This window comes from Malaya genurostris, chromosome 1, assembly GCF_030247185.1.
Source record: "Malaya genurostris strain Urasoe2022 chromosome 1, Malgen_1.1, whole genome shotgun sequence".
NCBI classification, from domain to species: Eukaryota; Metazoa; Arthropoda; class Insecta; order Diptera; family Culicidae; genus Malaya; species Malaya genurostris.
Genome location: NC_080570.1, coordinates 162,987,864 through 163,011,469, shown reverse-complemented (window position 1 = coordinate 163,011,469; position 23,606 = coordinate 162,987,864). Strand labels below are relative to the sequence as shown.

The 23,606-nt window shown below is 38.2% G+C and overlaps 1 protein-coding gene across 2 annotated transcripts; it reads left to right on the top strand.

The window, feature by feature from the left end:
- Window positions 1-56: 56 nt before the first annotated feature.
- On the top strand, window positions 57-23,477 carry LOC131426584 (uncharacterized protein DDB_G0271670). 2 transcript variants are annotated; one of them, XM_058589441.1, is made up of 8 exons: window positions 57-776; window positions 846-1,065; window positions 4,980-5,625; window positions 11,194-11,625; window positions 11,696-11,804; window positions 11,863-12,006; window positions 12,076-12,446; window positions 16,206-23,477. In XM_058589441.1, the coding sequence occupies exons 3-8, from the start codon at window positions 5,526-5,528 to the stop codon at window positions 16,622-16,624; spliced, it is 1,575 nt and encodes a 524-aa protein (XP_058445424.1). In that variant the 5' UTR covers window positions 57-776; window positions 846-1,065; window positions 4,980-5,525; the 3' UTR covers window positions 16,625-23,477. The 2 variants fall into 2 exon arrangements, with proteins under 2 accessions (XP_058445424.1, XP_058445423.1); XM_058589440.1 differs by having other exon boundaries at window positions 57-1,065.
- The last annotated feature ends 129 nt before the right edge of the window (window positions 23,478-23,606 follow it).

The following is a 23,606-nucleotide window of genomic DNA, read 5'->3' as shown; positions in this document are numbered from 1 at the left end:
TCACTCAAACACCCACCCACCCACGCACAAACAGCGAATCCGAACCAACTGGGTCGCTTCTCTAATATCGGCAGTGCGCTTGAACGATCGATGAGCATAGTGGCCACGGACAGTTTCGCTAGTCGTCTTGTTTTCCTCCGCGAACGCGTTCACGGTGTGTGAGTGTGATTCGTGATATTTATACTGTCGGGGGAAAGACTTAATCGATTACTGTTCTGCGTTGAACTAACAATAAGTCCCGCTAGCAGAGCTAGGCTAGTAGACTCTACCTTAAAACCGATGTTTGTTTTTTGACTGTGTGAATTAGTGTTGCAATAGAATCACGAATCACTGTTTCGATTTGGAGTGATGGCTGTCATCATGTGATAAAATTGAGTTGTTTTAGGGCGGCCATGATAGGAACCCAGCCTGTGCCACGAACGAAGTGCGTTTGTTTCGAAAGCTACATTGGAACAGCGGATTCTTTCTTGGATTGCACAATTGCAACTAGCTAGAGAACTATTCCAGTTTGTTCCAGTAAAAAAATATCAATTTAGCATTTCGTGAACCCGATAGTTATCATCAATACAGTAGATTCGTACGGAACCCAGTTCAAATCAAGAGATTAGTGACCGAATCAAACGATTCTGAAAGGCCAAAGTAGGGAGCACTGGCAATCGCAAACTGTGGCTGTACCGTCCGTCATTGACGACTGCACCAGTAGTAAGCTGTCAGATGGAAAACGTTCAGCGGATGCATTAGTCGATTTAGTGCGCGGTGAATGCAGTATCTCGTAGGTACAAAATCAATCCCCTGAACGCAATAACCCAGCTTCGTCGCTCAACATAAATATTACCTAATCATAGAGCGGAACGCACGCATTCTCGCGCACATACACGCAAATACATTGCAGCTGGTGGTGCGATTCGAGTTCCGGTGAGTGCCAAGGCAGCAAAGGTAAACATTGGGATACTCACCGAAAACGGGAACTCTACACATCTGTCACCACGGCGAAACGCGGAGAGCGCATCTGATGTGCAATCGGATTGCATAACGCAAATGCACCCAGCAATAATGGATACAGATGTAAGTCAAAGAGCAGTGAAGCACTGAAAGAAATTGTCTTGTTGTTTTCCATATTTTTTTATGTTGCATTGGAAATAATTGGAATTTTGCTTAAGATGTGTATCGAATGCAGATTATAACATATTTGAAATGTAGACTTTATAAGGCTTTCAAACTAAAAATTTTGTTTAAATTGAGAGCAAAAAATTAAAAAAAAAAAAAAAACGTTAAGTGGTCAGGCTTGGAACACTCATTTTTGTTATGATTAGTAATATTTATGAAAATATTTCCAGCTGTGTGTTTTCAGTTACATTTGATTCGAATTTTAATTGTAAAAACCTGGAGTAGCTAACAGTGCACACTTTAAATGTTTTGTAGAATTTGGTGTTTTTTACCGAATTTTCACCAGCTCGGTAATTGAACTGATGACTGAGAATTCGGCGATACAAATTTTGTAGAACTGTCCAACATTTGTCAAACAGTTTCATAAACAACTACCGGATGACTCAATGTTTTTTTTGCTTTCTTAAAAATAATCATTTCAGAAAAATTTTCAGTTATCACAGAACTACGCAAAATTTCATTGGATACGGTTTCATTGTTCCATTTAAAGACCCACGTTTAATACGTAACAAATTGAAATAATTCTTCGAAATGCGATGTCATCTCCCGGTTTACCGGTCCGCTAGAGATAGCTCTCGAGCAATAAGGCTACATAACTCTGCTTATACAATTTAAGTATGTGCACTTGAAACCTCAATCTTTTCAATGACCCTCTTAAGAGATTTTTCTATCCTTTTTTTCTACTTTTTTCGATTCTATGGACGTATTGGAATTTTTAGAAAATAAAATAATAATTACTGAAGTTTTAAAAGACCGACAGTTTTTTTGATTGTCATATTTACCGATAATTTCGGTAATTGAAAGTTAATTTTAATAGGTCGATGGTTTGTACTCAACGATTATTTAAATTTACCGTATTAATTGTATATTTGTTCACAAAATTTTGTAATAAAACTTGTGGTAAAATTTGCATAATCAATTCATGCAATTTATGTATCTTTAAAAATTATACCAAACAGTGAAATCAAATCTTAGTATGTGTCTTATTTCACCTTCTATAAATTTAAGATACTATACTGGAAAACATCACTCAGATTGCTAATTGAAACTTAAAGCGAAACAGAAGAAGTATTCGAAGTTTTAAATATAATCAACAGTAGGGTCACTGTGCTAGTCTCTTACAATATTCGGCTAAATAAGGGTCCAGAGCATTTTAATCCAATGCAGGTTCGAAACGTAAGAAACACCCAAATAAGAATTTTGTAGTAACGCTCTCAGACGATTACTGATACAAGTCAAGCTTGATAAAAAAATTAAAAATATTGATTTAGCCGCAAAACAGTCTTCAAACATTTACACGAAGAGCATAAGTTTGGCCTCTCCAATAACGTTTACGTTGCATCAACATTTTCGATTATTATTTACAGATCTAAAATCCTGTTCCCGAGTCCAGGAATCAATTCTAGAAACCAAGGTCAGAATCAAGTTCCAGAATTATGGAACTGAAACCGAATTTCAGAACATGATTCTAAGCCGAACAAAAATGTGCAACTGAGATCGGGATCTTGATTCTAAAGCTAGATTTTGAAATTAAATTTCAATTTAAATGAATTCTGGACTTTGAATCTAAATTCTGGCACTTCAATTGAAACTCAGACCAGAATTCAGTATTAAAATCACTGTCCGGAATTCATTTCCAGAATTCAGACATAGAATTCTGGAATTAAGTTCTGAATCAGAAGCTCTGGAACTTCAGGCCGAAATCCAAGGCCGAAATTCAGATCCGAAATTTCGGTTGTATTTCATGAATTCAGTTATAAAATGCATTCCAGAATCCAGGCTCAGAATTCAGTTCCAGAACACAGGTCTAGAATTTGGCTTCAAAATTCAGTACCAAAATTATAGAAGTGTAACTGGATTCAAAAACTTGATTCTCAAGTTTTTTAAACTGAATTTCGGATCTGAATTCTCAGCTTTGCAGCTGAATTCTAGATTCGAATTGCACTAAATCCTGGACCGGGATATTGCAATTAAAATTCAACTGCAGACCAGAATTCAGGTACATAGCTCAGTGCTAGGATTCCGGTTCAGAATTCAATTCTGAACCAAAATCCTGATCTCGAATTCAGTTCCAGAATACAGATTTAGTGATTATTTCAACAATCCAAATCATGAATTCAGTTCTGGAACTCAGTTGCAGTTCAAGAATCTAGCATCAAAATTGAAATTTAGAATTCAGGTCCGGATTTGTTTTTTTTTTTTGCGTGATAAATATAAAAAACAAGTTCAGAGTAGATCAACTTATTTGTACAGCACGTAGCAACAAATTTTAACAGATAACGATAAGATTTTTAGTCTTGTTAAGACCTAGAGTCGTATTGAGCTTATTTAACTTTTTTATCAATGTCAAACGGAAAAAAATATTAGAAAAATTCAGACGTATACAACTATTAAAAGAAAATCTGCGAAATTTTACCGCGGAGACGGCACCCAAACCCGGACATATAAACATATTGGAAGAAAACTCACAGATTTTTCGTCATTTTTATACAGCATGTTTAAGTTTTGTTGTATTATTTGCGATCTGTGAAAGTTTCATTCGAGTATATATATATATATATATATATATATATATATATATATATATATATATATATATATATATATATATATATATATATATATATATATATATATATATATATATATATTTTTTTTTTTTTTTTTTTTTGAAGAATGGTATGGCAAACCGGTCACCGGAAAAAGTGTGTCCTAAAAATTGAAATGATTGATATTTTGCTTATATCTCGTATCGAAAAACAGTTATAATCTACGATGTTAAAAAAAACAGTATTAATCAACGGTGGTCAGAAAAGTTTAAATTTCAGACTACTGAAAAGTTCAAATCTATTCTTTAAAAAATAATATTGTATTTCTACCGTATTGACCACCGCAATATAAATTTATCAGTTCACTTTACAATCTTTTGAGGCATTTCTTTAATTTAAATCGAAATTAAAGAAATGCCTCAAAAGATTGTAAAATGAACTTATAAATTTATATTGCGGTAGTCTCACAGACTAACAGACATGACAGTATGAGTAAATTCTTATAAAAATATTTTTTCGTGATGCACTAGTTCCATCTATATTGTACTGCGCGAACTATTTACTATCTGTACACCCCTTGTGTTATGTAAAAGTTTTTTTACTAGTTGATTTCCCCTCGTTCGTCAACACCGATCAGCTGCTTGCAGGGATGCCTGATTTCATCAAAATATTTGAAAATGAATCGTCACAATAAATTATTGGATTACGTTGATAATATATTTAACTTTTTCACGATGTTGGAAGGTAACCATTTATTTGACTCAACGTTGTTCATCTAGACTATTTTTTATTGTGTTGGTAGTTTTCACCCGAAATTAAGAGGCGGCAGACCAGAAGCAAGTAAATATTGTAACAAAACGGGTTCAATTTTGTATTGCGTTGGAGGATGAGAAGTAGCACAATTATGTATATAGTTTTGGCAATATGTATTAAATCTGTATCCTGCATGAAATTCGCATGGACGTATACAAATCAATACATTACAAATAATTCTGTATGAATGGCAACTCTGTTGATAAATGAAAAAATAAACACAGTCTGGATGACAGACAGGATGTTTTTGATAGGGTAGCGTGGCGCCATCATGACACATGTGAGTACTGTCCCAAATAAAGGAATATTCGAAATGACCGTTAAAATGATTGAAGAATCTAATTTGAGTGTCCTGTCTGTTAGTCTGTGGTAGTCTTACCCGTTTAAATATTGTTTTCTAAAGCATAATCTTCCATCAGTTATTCGAATTTCTTCCTTTTCGTGTTTCAGTTTCCGCTGCCCCGTACGTCACTATAGCAACAAACACTCAAACGAGCACTCACATCGGGCCGTCGGGCAAGTGTAAATAAAAATACAAAATATTCCGAACCTCCGTCCGTCTCATCCACACCCGTAAGCTGATTGGTGTCTGGTGTTCTGGCTGATGGTGTAGAGTTTACACGTATTCTAGAAAAGCATAGGATTGCGCGATCGAACGGGACACTCGCGCCAGTAAGCTGTGGTATTGGTGTACCAGTGCTGCTACGGCCGCAGTCATCCATCTTTGATTTCGCCACACACACCCACACTCATGCGCGGGACCCGTTGCTGCTGCATTGCTCTCAGCTCGGTCAGTGGCAGTAGAGCAGGCTGGTCTAGTATCGTGCAGTAGGCCTAGCAGAGAGCTGCAAGTTTTTGGCCATTGGCAGCAGTCCACTGGCTCTGTGGCAGTGAGTAGTGACAGGGAGACTCGTCAGCGGAGTGAGTGAGCAAGCGAATACCGTCCATCTAGCGAACGGGCGAAAGAGACAGTATAGAGAGGAGAGAAGTTGTAATATGGCTGTGTTTTTAATTAACATATGCAAGTTTAATGGTTGTGGCATTACTTTTCCGAGCTTGAGTGATCTAATACAGCACATCGAGGATACACATATTGGTAAGTACCGAGGGTATATTGAAATGGAATGGGTAATGGCCTCCAAGCGGATAATTTTGGGGCCTTTTAGGGATGCCCCGTACTCTAATTAGTGTTGGCCATTTATTAACAAATATACGCGAGAATGAGTGTGTGTTCTCTTCCCCCACGTAGTACGCGCATACGCGGCTATGCCAGCCAAAACCGACACTCAAACTCTTCGCCCGGATTAGCCGAGACACCAACCGGTGCATGTGACTGCATGGTTTGTTTGTGTTGGGACGCGAGTTGCAAGGTGTGTTGATTCTGTGTTCTTGGCAAATGTTAACACCATAAACACAGTGACAAGTGGAAATATAAATATGTACAGAAGATGAGCGATAGCGGTTGGGTTTACTGGTTAAGTCGCGACAGCGGCGTATGATCTCATTGCATATCGAACCACTGGCAACGTTGCCGATGTTGACTAAAAAATGAGCTCGCTTAGGAAATGTCTACAGTTCCAATTGGTGGCAAAAAGATTCGATAGATAATTTTATTATAAAGTGATAAGAGTCTTAATTGCTAAGCGAAACGAGATGATAATTGATAACGATATCCAATCCAGTAACATTGCTGCGCATTACTGTAGCGATGTAAATAGAGAGGAGTGACTCGGTGTATGACTAATCGGCTGGAACTTGAGAGTTGAGAGAAAGGGCGAAATGCTGTGCTTGTGTGCATGTGTTATTTCTCCGACGTAGCTGTGTTTGTAACTATTGCTATGACGTATTTGCTGAGTGGGTGTTCGTTTGCTGTGGGTGGTGGAGCGGTTTTGGTAGACGCGCAGCGCACCAGCGAAACATCGGAAAGCACTAGAGTACACAAACTACCAGGGGAAAGAGGAATGAGATAACTGATGCAGATACCATGATGTACCTGCTGCCTACCCCGATTCTAATTCGGATATCGTTTCAACCGTCCCCGCGCGGTTGCTTGTACCCTCAAGCTAACATATTATTGGCGTGTGTCCAAACGCAGGCCAAGGCTTGCGAGTATAATTTCGTGTATAATCTCAGCCCATGTACAGAGAGCATTTGTTGTAGTTGTTATGCATTTAGAGTACTAAATAGCTACAGAGTCAGATATTTCGAATGGTTCTTTTTTGGTTCGTTCTAGTTACCAATAAACATTAATCGTTCGATTTTTTAATTATAATTCTATGTTAATTATAACGACTCAGCACGCATTAAATTCCCAGGAATGAATGTTTTTTACGCGTGGACAACCCGTTTTATCGTAGTAAGCTTTGATAGTTATGCTTGTTGTTCCAATTTCAACAACAATGTATTATTGGCCACGAACGATGTTTTCGAAGCATGTTTTTTTTTTCCTGATCTAGTAGTCAGTTTCTCTCCTCTGATCAGCAGCGATGACAGATCTATAGAAATTTGCGTAGATTCATCAATTCTACATAAAATCCAAAGTTGTGGTACGAATCATAACTCTTGAAGGTCTTTTAATAAACGTTTTTCAAAACAATTTACTTGAAGTTCAATTACCTGCTGATATTCTTCCGCAAATCATTAAAAAAATATATTCTTTTAAATATAAACATGTCTAAAGGTGATTTCTTAAATAGCTTACGACTTTTAGAAATTAAAGCCAGAGCCAAATAAGGAAATAAAATTTGTCAAAGAGATTCGAAGAATCCGTGTGAAAAAATCTGTAGAATTGGTATCGCTGATAATCACTAAATTATGACTTGAATCCATTGACCGAAAATTATAGATTGAACTACCATCTACCGGGGAAATAACATGTGTAGTGAACCGGTGTTCACAAATAAAAACAGTGTGCGACAAACGAAATCAAATAATACTCGATCACACCACCGCAGAAGCCGTACGAACTGATCTTTTCGAAGGAAAATTACAGAGCACGTAAAAAAAACATTCAGTCTGTTTCATGGCCTAGCATCAACTCAGCTAGAAAATTTATTTGTATTTGATATCTGAACTCATCAGCTAGACGAGCTGCCTGCATCATCAGCAGGCCTTAAATTCCGTTATATGCGAATGTTTGGATTGTGCGGTATTTTTTCATACATGACGCATAGACTCCCCTATACCGACCGAACTGTGAACTGCTACTGAATGAGGTACGAGCTGTTAAGCTACGATCAAAACTATCGACCGTGTTGAATTAATCAAAATGATGACATTATTACGGCATACTGTGATTGGCTCGTTCTTATGACAGAAAGAGGCAAACACAGGTGTCATGAATTTTCCTTTTTGATGCTCGTTTGCACTAAACATTTTAACAAACATGACTTATTTGTGGTTATATAATACTGTTGAGAAAATTTTCAGACATTGCTGATCATATTTCCGATGGTATGAAGCAAAAAATATGTGGATACATTAGATACAACAAGAGATATTCACGATCAAAGCCTTATCACTCTCTCAGAGGGTAAATTTTTAAAAGACACTCCATAGTAAAGTAAGACTGATTCACGCCAAAAGTATCTATGATTCCAGTATGCATACGACCCCGTCGACAAATCACTCCATTTTTAAGCGTACAATATTGAAGTAATAGTTTTTAATCAAGTCCGAAAAATCCATCGCCTTTAGTTCTAAATTGACCGGCTTGTTACTGGAGAATCAAAATCAACAGCTAATGGGTACTCAATACACTCAAGTCAACGCGGTGTGCAGTAGACAAAAAATGGCAACCACACAGCGCACACAGTGCAAAAGCGACTATCCAACGAGCGAATGGATGTAACTTACAGTTGTGTCATCATCCTCCCGCTAATCAAACTACCTGCCTCGCTCACAGCCAGGCGTTGACTGAGTAAATTCCGTTTTGTGTGATAGTTCGTGATCGTTGAGATAATCACAAATAACTCAAAATTGAACGAATCATCACACGAAACGTATCATGCAAAGCGGATTATATCCAGTGATTGAGCGCAGTGGGCTTACGACACTTTTTTTTTCGCTAGTAAAACAGGCGCTAACTGTGTATGGTTATAAACCATGAGGGTTTTTAATTGACTAATATAAGGAAGACACATTTGTGCACGTTGTTCGAGACGGCCAATTTAGTCATTCAAATAATAATTTCAAGAATTCAAGTTCAGAATTCAGACATGATGCATGCTGGAACTAAATTCGAAACTTGGATTCTGGAACTAGAATTTTTTAAACTAAATTCAGTTTCTTTATTCATGTTCGGAATTCAACTTCAAAATTCAGTTCCTAAACTGAACTCAGAATCTGCTTTCTGAAACTGAGTTTAGTTCCAGAATTCTAAAACTAATTTCTTGAATTGAATTTTTGATTTGTATTCCGAACCTGAATTTTGTAACTAAATTTGTCCTTGGTTAGTTCTGGAATTCAGTTCCAGTTCCTGAATCCTGGTCCAGAATTTAGTTTATGGTGTAGATAAATAAGAAATGTCAAAAGGTACTCAACAGTTGTAAATATCGAATAAATTCCACAATTCGGTTCTATTACTCCCCCTTCTTTTTCATGCATGACGTGAAGCTTTACTATACCGATCGAAGCCGAACTAATGCTACTGAATGAAATGCGAGGTGTGAAGCAACGATCAAAACCGTCGGCCATGTTAAAAGATTCAAGAGTATGACATCATTATGGCATACCGTGGTTGGTTCGTGAAAACATAGATCAATTTAAACCCTTTTTTCAATGGTGTACTGTTGAAATATTAATAAGACTTTTGATGAGTTAAATGTTTCCGAATCGAATTGCAGTTGAATTACACTGAGGTCTTTTTTTTACACGGAGGATACGTACCGAGTAAAAATCACCGCGCAAAAAAAAAACGTAACGTAACTTCGGAAATTCGCGTAGATTCGGAAATCCACATAAAAAGCCGCAAAACTAAAGAAATTTTTATTCGATGTCAAATATCTTAGAAATGCATTAAACGTCCATATCTGGTGTAACCTCAGAAATTTTTGTTTTTAACCTACTTTGATAAAAAAATTGTGAGATTTCCGAAATCCAAAATTTTTTTAAGGGCTGAGGACAGTACCGTAAAGTGGTAGGTTTTTTGCTAGTTTCCCGTTTCAAATTATATTTTCTTAGAAACGGTGCAGAATATAATTTAGTTGAGAATATTCTGTGAAATTTTCAGAATGATTCATTGATGATTCATTTTCAGAATGATTCATTGAATTCATTCCGATAACGTGTTGTATTTTTTTCTGACTGAAGAACTGCTGAAAATTGGAACGCTTGGAAATGCATACCTCTACTTGTTCATCGAATATCTCGGCTTTGAAGGCTTGTATCATAAATCTACCGTGGCAAAGTCTAGATAGTTTAGTTTAGATGCGATTAGTACATAAAAACATATATGTTACCGCGATAAAAATAAAGTTTTGTATTTTTCTGTGAAACAAAGTCAGTTTCAATGCATCCGCCATTTTTTTCGCGTTGGTTTCCTGATAGCATTCTAAAAAGGAAAGAGAAAAAAATTGACGTTTCATTGTATATAAACACATTTTTTGTTTCGGATTCAATCTTTGTGAAAGTTGAATATTTTTTCATTGTTCATTGGAATTCATGTAATGTCCAACCCATACGATAGATTTATGTGATAAAACTTCTCATCAAAATAATAAAATGTATGCTGGCGACCCGGTACAGTTTGCTTATATACGAGAGAGTACAAGAGAAATACGATGCGCAAAGGGAGTTGAGCGAGCTACGTGGTCGATTTAAAACTCAACACGCGACCCTCTGTCCTCAGACCTTAATTCCAAATGTTTCAGAAATGTATGAAACGTTGAGATATGCTGTATATAAAAAAACGACTATGAAAAATTTTGAGAACTAGCCGGAGCGGAGCCTCTGATCATTTCATTATTTAATATGAATCGAAGTTATATTAACCGCTTCAGCAGACATTATTTCTCGTACAAATTCTTTTTAATAGTGCGGATAGAATCGAAACTTCGGTTTTTCAACCACAATTACATATGGCCTGCCAAATCAAATACTTCTTCGGGAATTGCGGTAGCTTCTTTGTCTGGAAATGCTCGGCAGTGGAGTTCTTTCGTTTCGCAGTTTTGAGTCTTCGTGCTGGAGCTGTTTCGTCCTCCATTATGGTTACGATTTTTTTTAAATAAATTGGTGTAAAGCTTCTGAACACTTTTTTTTTGTTTTTTTTTCGAAGTTACGCGGTTTTTTACACGAATTTTCAAGGTTATCCAGTTTTCTTGTTTTGTATTAGAAAGGCATAGAACGTCGATATCTGGTTTCCGATTTTTTTAAGTCAACTCTGACAAAATTTCTGATTTAAAAAACTTTTTTTTTTTGAGATTACACCAGATCTCGACGTGAAACGACATTTCTAAAACATTTGATGTCAAACAATTTTTTCTTTAGTTTTGTGGTTTTATTTTACTCTGATTTCTAAAGTTAAGCGACTTTTTTAAACGAGTTTTCAAAGTTATGCGGTTATCTTATATTGTCTTAGAAAAATGTCTTAGAAAAACTCACAACCATCAACCTTACTTTCAATGCTACTAATGCCATTCTAATAAAAAAAACTCGTATCCCACAGATTACGACTCCCAGAACCTCGGCCAGAAGGAAAAATCACAATCCACTTGTCTTCCGTTGAGCTACGTGCTCCGCTTCATAACCGATCCATCGCGGAGGGAGAATGCGCTCCTGAACGGTACCACCGGGGGTGCAGCCGGTGGGGGCACCTTGAAAGGAATCACTTCCGGGGGAGGCACGGGCGATGGCGGTACCGGTTATCAGAGCACACCACCCGGGACACCGGGCAGTACGAACTCATCGTCCGAACACATCTCCCGATCTACCGGACAGTATCAACTTATCAGCGGTGCCGGGAGCGGTTCCGGTGGTAAAGGTAGCACAGCTGGAGATGGTAAACTGGCTCCGTCCGGAACCGACATGAAGCGAAAGATTGCCATCAAACATCACAGCTACAGCATGTCGTCGTCGAATCGGAGTACGACTCCTACCGGTAAATTCGTCTGCATAGTTCTTTTTCGTAGCCAACATATCTGGATGAGGGCTGTTTTGTTGTATTACAGGCAGTGAAATGGATGATGATGATATGATGGTTTCCGAGTCGGAGGACAGTAACGATTCATGGACGACGGAGGAGTTCAGTTCGGAGTTCATAATGCGTTATGGAAGCAGGTGAGGCATTGGCGCTCTTTTAGGTGTCGAGCAAGATTTTGATTTTGTTGTTTCACAGGCGACATTCTTCTTCCGGTGGGAACGGACTCAATTCGTCCAATGAGAAACCGTTTGCATGCCCCGTTCCGGGATGTAAGAAGCGTTACAAGAATGTTAACGGTATCAAGTATCACTCGAAGAACGGCCACAAAAAGGACGGAAAGTGAGTGTAGAACTTTTTCGGTATCCGAGTTAATTATTCACCTAACATATTGGTCATCTCTCGTTTCAGTCGTGTCCGGAAAGGCTTCAAATGTCACTGCGGAAAATCTTACAAAACCTCCCAAAGACTAAAAAACCATCAACTGAGCACGCATCAGAATCCGGTGGTGGTGGATGCTGCCGTTGGTTCTTTGCAGGCACCGTCGGTCGGTGCTATTACTGCTGCTGCTGCTGCCGCCGCCGCACTCCAGCAGCAGCTGTCTACGTCCTCAACGTTGTCATCGTCGTCGTCGTCACCCTGTTCGTCTTCTGTGTCGTCGTCCCTTGTTGCATCCGTATGTTCCTCCACCAACAGTAACAACAGTAGTAATAACAATTGCAGTGCGACGGTTGTGCCTGGCGGGACCGTTGTTGCCACCGCAGCAGTATCTAGTCAAATTGGTGGGTATTCGGATGGAATTATATCGGTATAGTAATGCTAAACATGGAATTAGTTTATGGGTTTCTCACCACAAGCTCAATTTTCGATTTCGTTTAGCAATTTGGGAATAGAAACTACAAGAATCAGCCACTGATGTGAAACAAGGCAACCAAAATTTTAAATGGTCGATATTTTCTATTAAGCAGTTCAATCGGTCGTCATAATACGTGAGCTGGGTGCCGTTACACAACTTTGCTAGCGCCGCACTAGATCGTCCTTATACACTACAAAATGCTTCTAGTTTTCCTGTGAAAGCTTGTACACTTGCTGATGTGTTCGAGATTTTAGAATTTGATCACTTCACGCCAAATTTGTGTTCAGGTGTTTGCATGAAGCGTTAGGCTTGAGATTTCTGGTCGTATTATGGTTTTACCAGTCTGTGATAAAAACTGTAAATTAATGCTTGATTCAGATAGAAAATTAATCTTAAAAATTCCAGAACTTTTCTCATTTCACTTCGGTAGCTTTCTAACGTCAATAATGCTTGCAAATTACATTTGATCAAAGCAACCATGTCCAAGCTTCCAATTGTTTTGTATTGCTTTTCGTGACGTCTGGTTAGAACGGTATGACAAATTGGAATTTATTTAATTTTACTTCATACATAACGGGTAACAAGTTCATTATCCTTTTTTAACCACGATTTTTAAGAATTCCTAGGGATCTACTCGCATCCTGAAGTTTTAGAACAGGAATTGGTTTCGTAAAGACATCGGCAAGTTTTTAATTGGAATGAACATAGCATACCTTTACAGTTTTCTTTTCCATTAGTTCTCAGATGAAATGATCTTTGTGTTTTATTCGTACCGAATAGCAAAATTTTCTTCTCCCAAAGACAAATAGCGCATCTGTTGTCGCAGCAAATTGGTAGCGTTGTTTCAGCTCCGTTCAGCTCTGCTCTAAATGAACGCCACCAGGAAGCTTCTTGTCCCACACGGCTTCTGTTGTTGAGGGAGCCACTGTTGCCTTTTAGAACACCTGGCGGACAGCAGTCAGACATCGGAGTACACGTTTTGTTGCTATCCAGTATCCCCTGACGGATTGCTGCTTATAGATTTCATCGGTAGACTTCGGACACCTTTCCTTGGAAAATTTCTGGCTATCATCGAACGGTGTTGGAACAGGGTTACAGCAAAGACATCATATTAACAAGATATCCAGCTCTCACATTTCCCGAACAAATCATTGGCAACAACATTTTTTTTTTTTTTTGCTAGTGTGCTTTTGTGGCTCAGTCGATTAACGGACGTACTTCGCAATCCAATGAACATTTTTTGCGAGCATGGCGCCCTCAGGCGAGTTCGCATCGAATCTCGAACACAGAAGTAGGGAAGAGAAATGTCAAATTCGTGCGCGCCAAAATAGCAGCACTGCGCACCCATACAATTGACATGATATGTTGAATGTGACACCGTGCGATGGCGTTGCTGAACTGAAGATTGATTTCGCTCCAAGCTGACAGGGTCTGGTTACAGTCAATCATTCCGAAACGCTCTACCTCTACTCTCTTGATCCAACATAACCATTCCTTCAGTTTGCGTACACACATTTCAATGAGTTGCTCCGCAATGTCCAAGTCTTTCATCTGGAATTCGGCCATCAATTGCTGCCTGAGGGCTGTTACAATTTCAAAACCACTGGAAAACACTTGGAAGGTCATCCACTCATACAGCTACGATAAGTATTATGCTATATTTAATCAGGAAATATACGAAAGTCTCTAGTTTTGACATACGGCCTTATTACCGGTGTCACTACACGGTGAAAACCAAGTGAAGTTACTGGCCCTTATTACCGTTCTCACTTCCACTTTCACATTCATTTCACTTACATGTCACTTCACTTGATTTTACCCATTACCGGTATCACGTATAGTGAAGTGATCACTGTGGTAGAAAAAACTAATTTTTTCAACAAAATGTTGCTGGCGTAATGTTCATAATGACATCAAGTTCATTCAAATAATTACTTTTGTCTCTGAAGCGACTTCCGTAATAAGGACCTACATTCACTTCACTTGATTTCCACCGTGAAATGATACCCACAATAAGGGTCACAGTCACTTCACTTGGTTTTCACAGTGTAGTGACACCGGTAATAAGGGCCACTGTGACCTTTATAATGGGTATCACTTCACGGTGGAAAGGGAAGTTCTACATTAGAAAGTTACTACATGCAGTCTTCGCGACCTTCAACAAGAACGGTATGACTAATCAACATGAAATACCTCGAGCATATCTGAGCTCATAATCCCGAGTTGTGTTGTCACAATTGGTCAAACTATTGATGGTATAGACAGGGAATAAGTCTATTCTTCGCAACTCGTGGAATTTAAATGATTAAAACATTAAAAAAAATCCTTTCATGGTTCGCTATAGGCGATTATAAGACAATATATTTGGTTTCTTCTAGTTGTTGTACGATAAGTGCTGGAGATGGAGTGCTCATTACTTTAATTGATAATGGTTAAAGTAGCACAAATCAATCTCCAGCATAAACGTACAGCAACTAGAAATCTATCCAGACTTCTGCAAGAAGGTAAAGCTTCTATAGCTTTGGTTCAAGAACCATATTTCCAAAAGGGAAACTTCTACGTTGGAAAACTCGGGATATCTGTGCTGTCACAACTCACACAACTCGGGATATCTGTGCTGTCACAGTTGGTATGACTATTCATGGCATAGACAGGAAACCATCGGCATAACCAACCTTCGGCAAGCGATGACTTCAAAAAGGTTGTATCATACTGCTGCAAAAGTGATTTACCGCTTGTAATCGGCAGTGACATAAATGCTCACCATATCATTTGGGACAGCACAGATATAAATTTGAGAGGTTCTGATATGATGGAATTTGTGAGCAGTACAAACCTGCACATAGTCAATGCAGGAAACCGTCCAACTTTTGCGAGATCTGGGAGAGAGAAGGTTTTGGACGTAACTCTCTGCTCTGATAGAATTGCGCATGAGTTGGTGAATTGGCTCGTGTCGAACCTTCGTTGTCTGATCATAAGTACATCTTCTTTGATCATTCAAACGTTAAATTTGATATTACATATCGTAATCCCAAATCTACAAACTGGAACCTCTATGAAGAGGGCTTGGCGACTAGATTTTACGGATACCAACAAACAATTGAAACCCCAATTGATTTGGTAAATGTTGTCGACGAGACAAACTCACTCATAGTTGCAGCATATGAAGAGGCTTGTCCACTTCGGATTGTGCGAGCTACTAGAGGAACTCCTGAATAGTCCCGCGCGTTCAGGTTAAAAAAAGATGCGGTTGCTCTTCAAATTTCTCGTCGTTCTTTCCATCAAATGGAAGATTTGTCGTTTCATCCATATAAGGTCGTCATTACCCAGCAGTTGAAACGGGCAGATTCTTGAGCTCGTTTGTCGTTCGCGCAGAGTGCTTCATGATGAAAAACTACTAGACGAAAATAAACCTTCATTCTTCTTCTTTCCGATGCCGTATTCGGTTTCTACCTTCCTTGTTTGGTTCTAATGTAACCGGAGAACAAAATGTGTCAAACAGAACACAGAAGATGAAAGCACCCAATCGACGCCGTTCTATTGACCAAATGTCATGAAATAGGAACATTTGACGACCTATCTTAATCACACTTCTATTGCCGTTCTACGCATAATTGTCCCATATCCCATGGGACAATTATACTTGCAATGGCAGGTCTATTATATGAAACAATTTATTTTTCAGCTTCGTCGTCCTCGAGCTCGTCATCGTCATCTTCTTCATCGTCGTCATCATCCTCATCCTCATCGTCGGCCGGTTCGCCGAATGGCAAGTATGACAATCTCGGTATACTGACGCCGGCTACTTCGCCAAAGTTGACACTGGTAAATGCGGCCAGTGCCGGGCAGGAGAATCTACTCCCGATGACACCGATCAGCCCGAATGGTAACAGTACGAACAGTGCCACCAGTGGTGGTACTACAGGAGGAAACATTCCCGCTTCCAGTGTCACGCCCACTGCTGGCGGCGGCGGCATTGGCGGTGGTGGTGGTGGTGGAGGTGGAGGAGGTGGTACGAACAGTTCCACACTGGTAACTAGCAAAACTTCGGCTGTGCTGTCGGCGGCTACTCTGGTGAGTCAGCTGCAAACCGAAGAGACGTAGCCGATACTCAAGAACCTACTGCTGAGAAAGTGATGGAGGTAATCGCAGTGCGAACCGTTTCCGGAACGATCCGCGGTTTGCGAGTGAGTTCGTTTTGTTTTATTTCTAGTAAAAAAAAATACGCTTTTATCTTTATCGACACCTTGGTCAAGTACAGAGATATAACTAATTAGGCAAAAAAAAAAACAAAACAAAAATCTAAATCACACAATTTATAACTAAATAATTAACCGCATAGGTACAGTTTAGAGCTTCGAACGATTATCAGTAGTATTCAGGACAGGCCGAATTCAGTGTTTCACGCAAACTTATTGTTGTAGAGCAATATCAAACAGAAACAGAACCAATAACGAGCTCCCCCAAACAAAACGCCTAGCCTATAAATTCAGACGTAACTCGGATCGTCGTCGGTCACTATGACGGACCATAAATACTAAATTTTATTTTAACCAAGTCGATTCCGTACTTAAAACAGTCCGTTTTTCTGTTTCCTTCCTATCTGTATAGTAATCATTGTTAACTTTTTTTTATTGAATTGTCTATAAATAGTTTTATGTTTTCTTCCCAAGTTTTAAACACCACAACACAACTGCTTTGATCATATTTCTAGGCAAGCCATTTCGGATCAATGCTCGAAGATTGTATCGTTGTCGCAAGTATAGATTGAAAAACAAAAACAAAATATAAGCCAATCAATATGTTTAATAATTATTATTTAGATCTCAGATTATCGCTCGTAGCTTATTTATGTATGCTTGTGTGTGTGTGTGTCAAAGAACAACAACAACAGAAAAATAAGCACACAAATGTATATGAAAGGATTAAATACCGACAAAATGCAATCAAATGCAAACGAAAAAAAATGATATAAAGGAATGATGCCAATGATACCAAATCTAAACGTAGGGTCTGATTCTTCTCCGAAGAACAGTTGATAACGAAGCTCCGTATGTATGGATGGATGCAACCGTAAATTGTGCCCCCACCCCTCCGCCGGTATGCGGGTAGCGATGAAAAAATAACTTACAGTCCTTGATCGGTTGTAATCAGTTGATTTGTACAGCCTGGCACTGTCACGAGGTCTGGTTGAAGATTCCAAAACATTTTGGAGTCATACAATTGTACCTTCGATTCCGAGGAATCGGAATATTTCAAACAAATGGAAAAATTTCCATTCTGCATGGATCGTAAACCTTCATACCAACCAACCCAAAAAGGATCAAAATGATTTATGGAAGCTGTAGCAAAAAAAGTATCTTTCAGAAAAGAGTGACTACCTTCTATAAATTGTGAACCTGTGCTCTTCCAATTAGGCCAACCTGGGATTTTGGGGAGTATGAAGGCAATCAACAGCGACACTGTGCTGTGAGGTGCAGTTTTAAAATGTTGTCCTTGGAAACGCAACCAAGCATTTATTTACAATCTCTTGTCCATCCAGTGATCGACCAATTTTCTTCTCCAACGTATGCTCGGTAAAGACAGCTAGACAATAGATAAGTCGTCAATTGTTTTTACTGGGTGAATGATAGGTATGAAAAATTTTTATCACCAGGTGAATTTTGCGAATGCCTACTCACAGCCCAGGTGCACGGTGTCCTACACTGAAAAAAATCGATTTTCAAAATTTAAAGTCGATTGGCAAAAAATAATTTATTTCTAAGGAAAAAATTGTCTAAATTTTTTTCTCGTCCACTCTGATACGCTTTTTTTGCAAATATCCGACAACCTGCGGCAGAGTATTCTGTGAATCTTCTCACATCTTTGGATCCGAAGACGCCTAAAAAATCAGTTTTGACAAGAAACGGTTTTTGTTAGAAATTTCCGAAATCGAAAAATTTGTTTTGATGCCAAATGTCTTAGAATTGCATGAGAAACGTCAAGATCTAGTATCATCTATGCATTTTTTTTATTTTTTGAACAAAAATCGACTTTTTGAATTTTCTAAAATCGAAAATCTTTGTTTGATGCCAAATATCTTAGAATTGCATTAAACGTCGAGATCTAGTGTCCTCAAAAAACTTTTTTTTTAAAGAAATCAACTGGGACTTTTGAAATGTTTGCAATAGAAAATTTTTTGATGCCAAATGTCTTAGCATTACAAGAAACGTCGAGATTTTTTGTTAATCCGATTTTTTTTAATCTGTCTTAGAATTGCGTGAAACATCGAAATCTAGTGTCACCTAATTTGTTTTTTCAAATCGACTGAGATTTCCGTAATCGAAAATTTTTGTTTTTTGATGCATGATGATGTCCTAGCATTACATGAAACGCCGAGATTTTGTGCTAACCCGGAAACGTTTTTTTTTAATCTCGACCGGAAATTTTTGAAAATTTCTGAAATTGAAAATAAAATTTTTATGCCAAATATCCTTGAATTGCATGGAACGTTGAAATTTAGTGTCTTTTTAAATAATTAATTAAAAAAAAAAATCGACCCTTGGAAAAATGTTGATATTTCCGAAATTCCGAAAAAATTAGTTTGGATCCCAAACGGCTAAAAATTGAATGAAACGTCGAAATCTGTCATCCAAACAAAAATTTTTTAAATCGATTCTGGGACTTGAAATTTTTGTAATCGAGCATTTTTTTTGATACCTAATGTAAGCTTTTTGAGATTTCTGAAATCGGAAAAAAAAAAGTTGATGCCAAATGTCTTTAAGTTGCATGAAACATGGAGATCTGATGTTAATATCTCGGCATAGAAAAAAAATTTAAGTCCCAGAGTCGATGTTATTAAAAAAAATCTATGGATAACACGTTTGGCATAAGAAAATCAATTCGATCTCAATTTTTTTCTAAGCCCCAGAGTGTCATTTTTTTCAAATTCTAAGGTAGTCGAGATTTTATAATGACCCTTGATTCCCTGTCTTAATTTTTTTTTTCCAAACAAAAAAATAGGGACATTGGGACTTTTTTGAGGTACTTAAACTGTTGAGCACTACCACTTTACGAAGTTAGAGACGACTCCAAAATATTGACACCTTAAAATTCATCCATCTTGGGAGAAATTGTATTAATATCCAAAATTCCAAGTTTTGTTGTAAATCAATGTAAATTTTTGAAATCAATTTTTTCAGTGCAGGACTCGTTCGCGATTTTTTTCCAGTATTTTGATTCGAAAATTTGACTGATTTTGTGAACATTATTAGTATTACACTTTTTTCTGTAGGCTTTGTCATTTTTCTAAAAAATCTATTTGAAAAACATTGGTAAGAAAGTTGAGTCCTTTCCAAAAGATAGTCCAGATCAATTTTGGAGAAAACAAAGTATGCAGTGACATTTTGGTACAAAGTCAAATCCGGGTCAAATCGATCTTGTTGGTAGCATACCACTTCAGAAGCAACTTGAACTAGTGGTAGTTGGCCAAATCTCCCCAAAAGATGAGCTTGCCCCCATTGCTTGCGGATGAACGGCAATACACGCTTTTTAGGCATTCATCGATATAAACTTGGAACCGTCAAAGATGTGACAATTGGTTTCGTTGTCTGACCGTAACAGCAAATCGCTTGCCAAGTCATGATTTTTTTACGCGAACTTGTTCGCAAACATGAACATTTCCGAACCATTCCCACGTCCAGTTGTAATGTGAAACTTTTGACCGGGAAGCTACTTAAGTGGGTCGGCTAATGTGCTAGATAAAAAATCGCTTTTTTCATGAATCTTGTCTAAAATATGTATAGAAGACACCAACAAAATGATTTTTTTATTTGAAGCGGTTGAAAAATTACACGCGCTAGAACACGTGCCGCTTAAGGGCGAAGCCAGAGAGAAAGCGACAAGCGACGCGAAGCGAAAGTTGACAGATCGCACGGAGTCGCGCGGCAGAGCTCCGTCCACTCGAGTTCAGCAGAAAAATGACAAGTATGTCAGAGTGAACTCGATGCGTTGCGAAGCGACTACTGGCCGATCGAATCGCACTCACTCTGACATACATGTTATTTTTCTGCTGAACTTGAATTGACGGAGCTCTGCCGCGCAACTCAGTGCGATCTGTCAAGTTTCGCATCGCTTCGCTTCGCGTCGCTTGTCGCTTTCTCTCTGCCTTCACCCTAAGGGTGAAGCCAGAGTGAGAGCGACAAGCGACGCGAAGCGATGCGATGCGAATATTAAAGGACCGCATGGCGAAGCACGACCGAATTTCATCCATTTAAAAAAAATAAACATTCCGGCTTTAACGCACTTCAGTGCCTTGTTGCGCAACTGACGATTGCTGGCTCCAGTTTTTTCACAGACCTGCAGATTCCTTAGATTACATTAGGATTTCCTTGTAGGTTTTGAGCACTTCTTCAGCAATTTGTCCAGCTTGGAACCGGACCACTCCGGATTTTTCAGATGTTTGTGTACAATTTTTTTTTCTTTCGAGTTCCATTTGACATTAACTTTGAGTGAGATTGACTACTTTGATCAAACTTGCTGTCAAAGATTGTCGATTTTCAACACTAGAGACGTGTGCCGGCGGCACGCAAGGGGCCTGCCAATTTACTTTTAGTCAGTATTTACCAGTACAGTAGATCGAGATGAAAGTTCCCATACTTTTGTAGTGAGTGACATTCGATATAACTGGCAGAGAGGAGAGCGATAAAATCGGTCAAAACGTTTTTTCGGATCAGAAAAAACGTCAATATAACAATCGAGAACCGCAATAATTTCATATCAACATTCAACAGTTTTGTGATTTAGACGCGTTTCTTCAAGTTTCTTTATTATCATTATTATACCGTTCATTTCATCCCGTCCGGTTGTGACCATTCGTTGGTCATTCACCGGAAAACCTTACGGGGTTTCAATGTAATAAAAAATAAAGCGCAAACAACTTTTTTGCCAACAACCAGAATTTGTGTGGCGATAAAAATCCTCTGTAATCAAATTCACCAGGTGTTAGACTGCTCCAATGACTTTGCGATGACATCGCTTCATAAAGCTAGACGTCTTGAAGGGATTTAATCTCAGTGCCAACAGTCGGTATTTTGCGTTTCTTCTCCTAATGAAAAAAAATTCAATTTAATTCAACGGCGATCGCACGAGGCTTCCGGTTATTTGCACTGTCAATTTCTTCACCTCATTTCTACGCCTACTGAGCAAATCAACTGCTGCACCGAGCAAGCCGCGTAGTTTGTTTTTCGAAAGAATCACCCGAAAATCAAATGCTCAATAATAGATCATTATCATTCATTTACATCGCATATCGCTTGAAGAAAAAACCAAAAACCTTATTTTTTCCTCGAGCAAAACAAAAAGCATTCGAATTGCGTACTATTGAGATTACACGAAGCTAGCTGAACAGAACAATCTGTTTCTGCTCCCTTCAAAGACACCGTCGCTCGAATGTGTTTGGAAAGCCTCTACCCGAGGCTCTCATATCTTGATGTAGCTACGCGTAGTAGAATAACGAATCTGTTTTCTCATTTTCCGAGAAATAGAGGCGCCTCATTATTCACAAACATCATACATACCTTGTGTTGATTATAAAAGCTGTGATTTTTACAAACATCCTTATGTTTTAGATCCCGTGATCCCGCCCCCCCTAAGCCCCTGTCCGTATGTAATTAGCTGTAACTTCCCCCCTCCCCCATTCCTTCCACCTTTTCCTTTGTATGTAGAGCACTAACAGATAAGTATCTTTCAATCCCCTTACCAGCAATACTGCTATCCTTCAACTGTTATTAATGTTAGTAAAAATAGTAGTCGATTATGTCGTTTTAAGTTAGTTCTAGCAATAATAACAACAGCAACAAAACAAATAACCCCATTCGAGAAAAATAATCCCGGCTGGGTAAATAATGTGTATAGTTAAGGCGGCCTGGTAAACGCCTACTGCCTAGTTCGATTTATCTTCTTGGTGTAGATGTCAAATCAACGTGGTCTAAGCTGGGTTAAATCTCAAGAAGTTTATGGTTAGAGCGTGTGTCAATTTGTGAAGGATTTTCAGGTTACTTTATAACATTACTGTGGTAATAAGCAGCATGACCTCGACATACACTCTAATCATAAGTTATGCGAAAAACTCAGTACTAATTTGGCGTAAGATGTTTCCGATTTAAAAAAAAACAGTATGATAATAGTATATCTCTTAACACACCGACAACGGCTCATTTCAGTACCCAAACCTTGGTGCACCGGTATGAGAAGTGCGTTTCTCACACACCCACACAAATAAAAGTAAAAGCAGTTAATGAAGTAGAATAGTCCATTGTTTGCGTTCAAATATACACCATGTACAGAATTACCTTAACAGTGACAGAAACAAAAACTCATCTTGCGTCAGTCGCCATCGATGGAAGATAATTGCGATTGGTAGGCACAGTAGGCCACGGCTAGTAAAAGAAAAAAAAAGCGGGGATAGAATGCGTTGTTTACTGGAAAGTAAAATAAAAACAATATTGACACGGGGCACGCAGAAGGATCTCCCCGGTCTCCCTTTCTCATACATCCACACACACGCTGTTGACGAAGGAAAAAACATGTGAAAACTTCATAGCTAGTCAAATTTTATGTTGTTGTAATATGTAATTACGTTTTATCAAATGGTGAAACTACAAACAAGTAAAGGTGTAAGAATAAGCGAAGAAAACTATTAAATTATACGAAATATTACATCTATAAATTGATAAAAAGTCCTTTAGTCGTCTTTTAATGAAATTTAAGATTAAATATAAAGTTTAAATTATTTATTTAAATTAAATTGCAAAAGAAAAAAAAATAATGAAAAAATACAACAAAAAAAAGCTAAATTAAATTGTAAAAACAAACCGCATGAACTATATCTCTGTATGTCATATTTATTGATATGATACTATAGAATCCATAGATCGGAACACTGATAAAAGGAAATAAAAGAAAAACGAAAGTTTCATCCCGGCTTTGATATAATGCATCCGAAATTTTTTTTTGGAAACGGTAATGAAAAACGACGTATTCTTGCATTCTCGAATTCGATAAGAATTTTCCGATAAAGAAAACGCACTGAACTGCTAGAAGCATT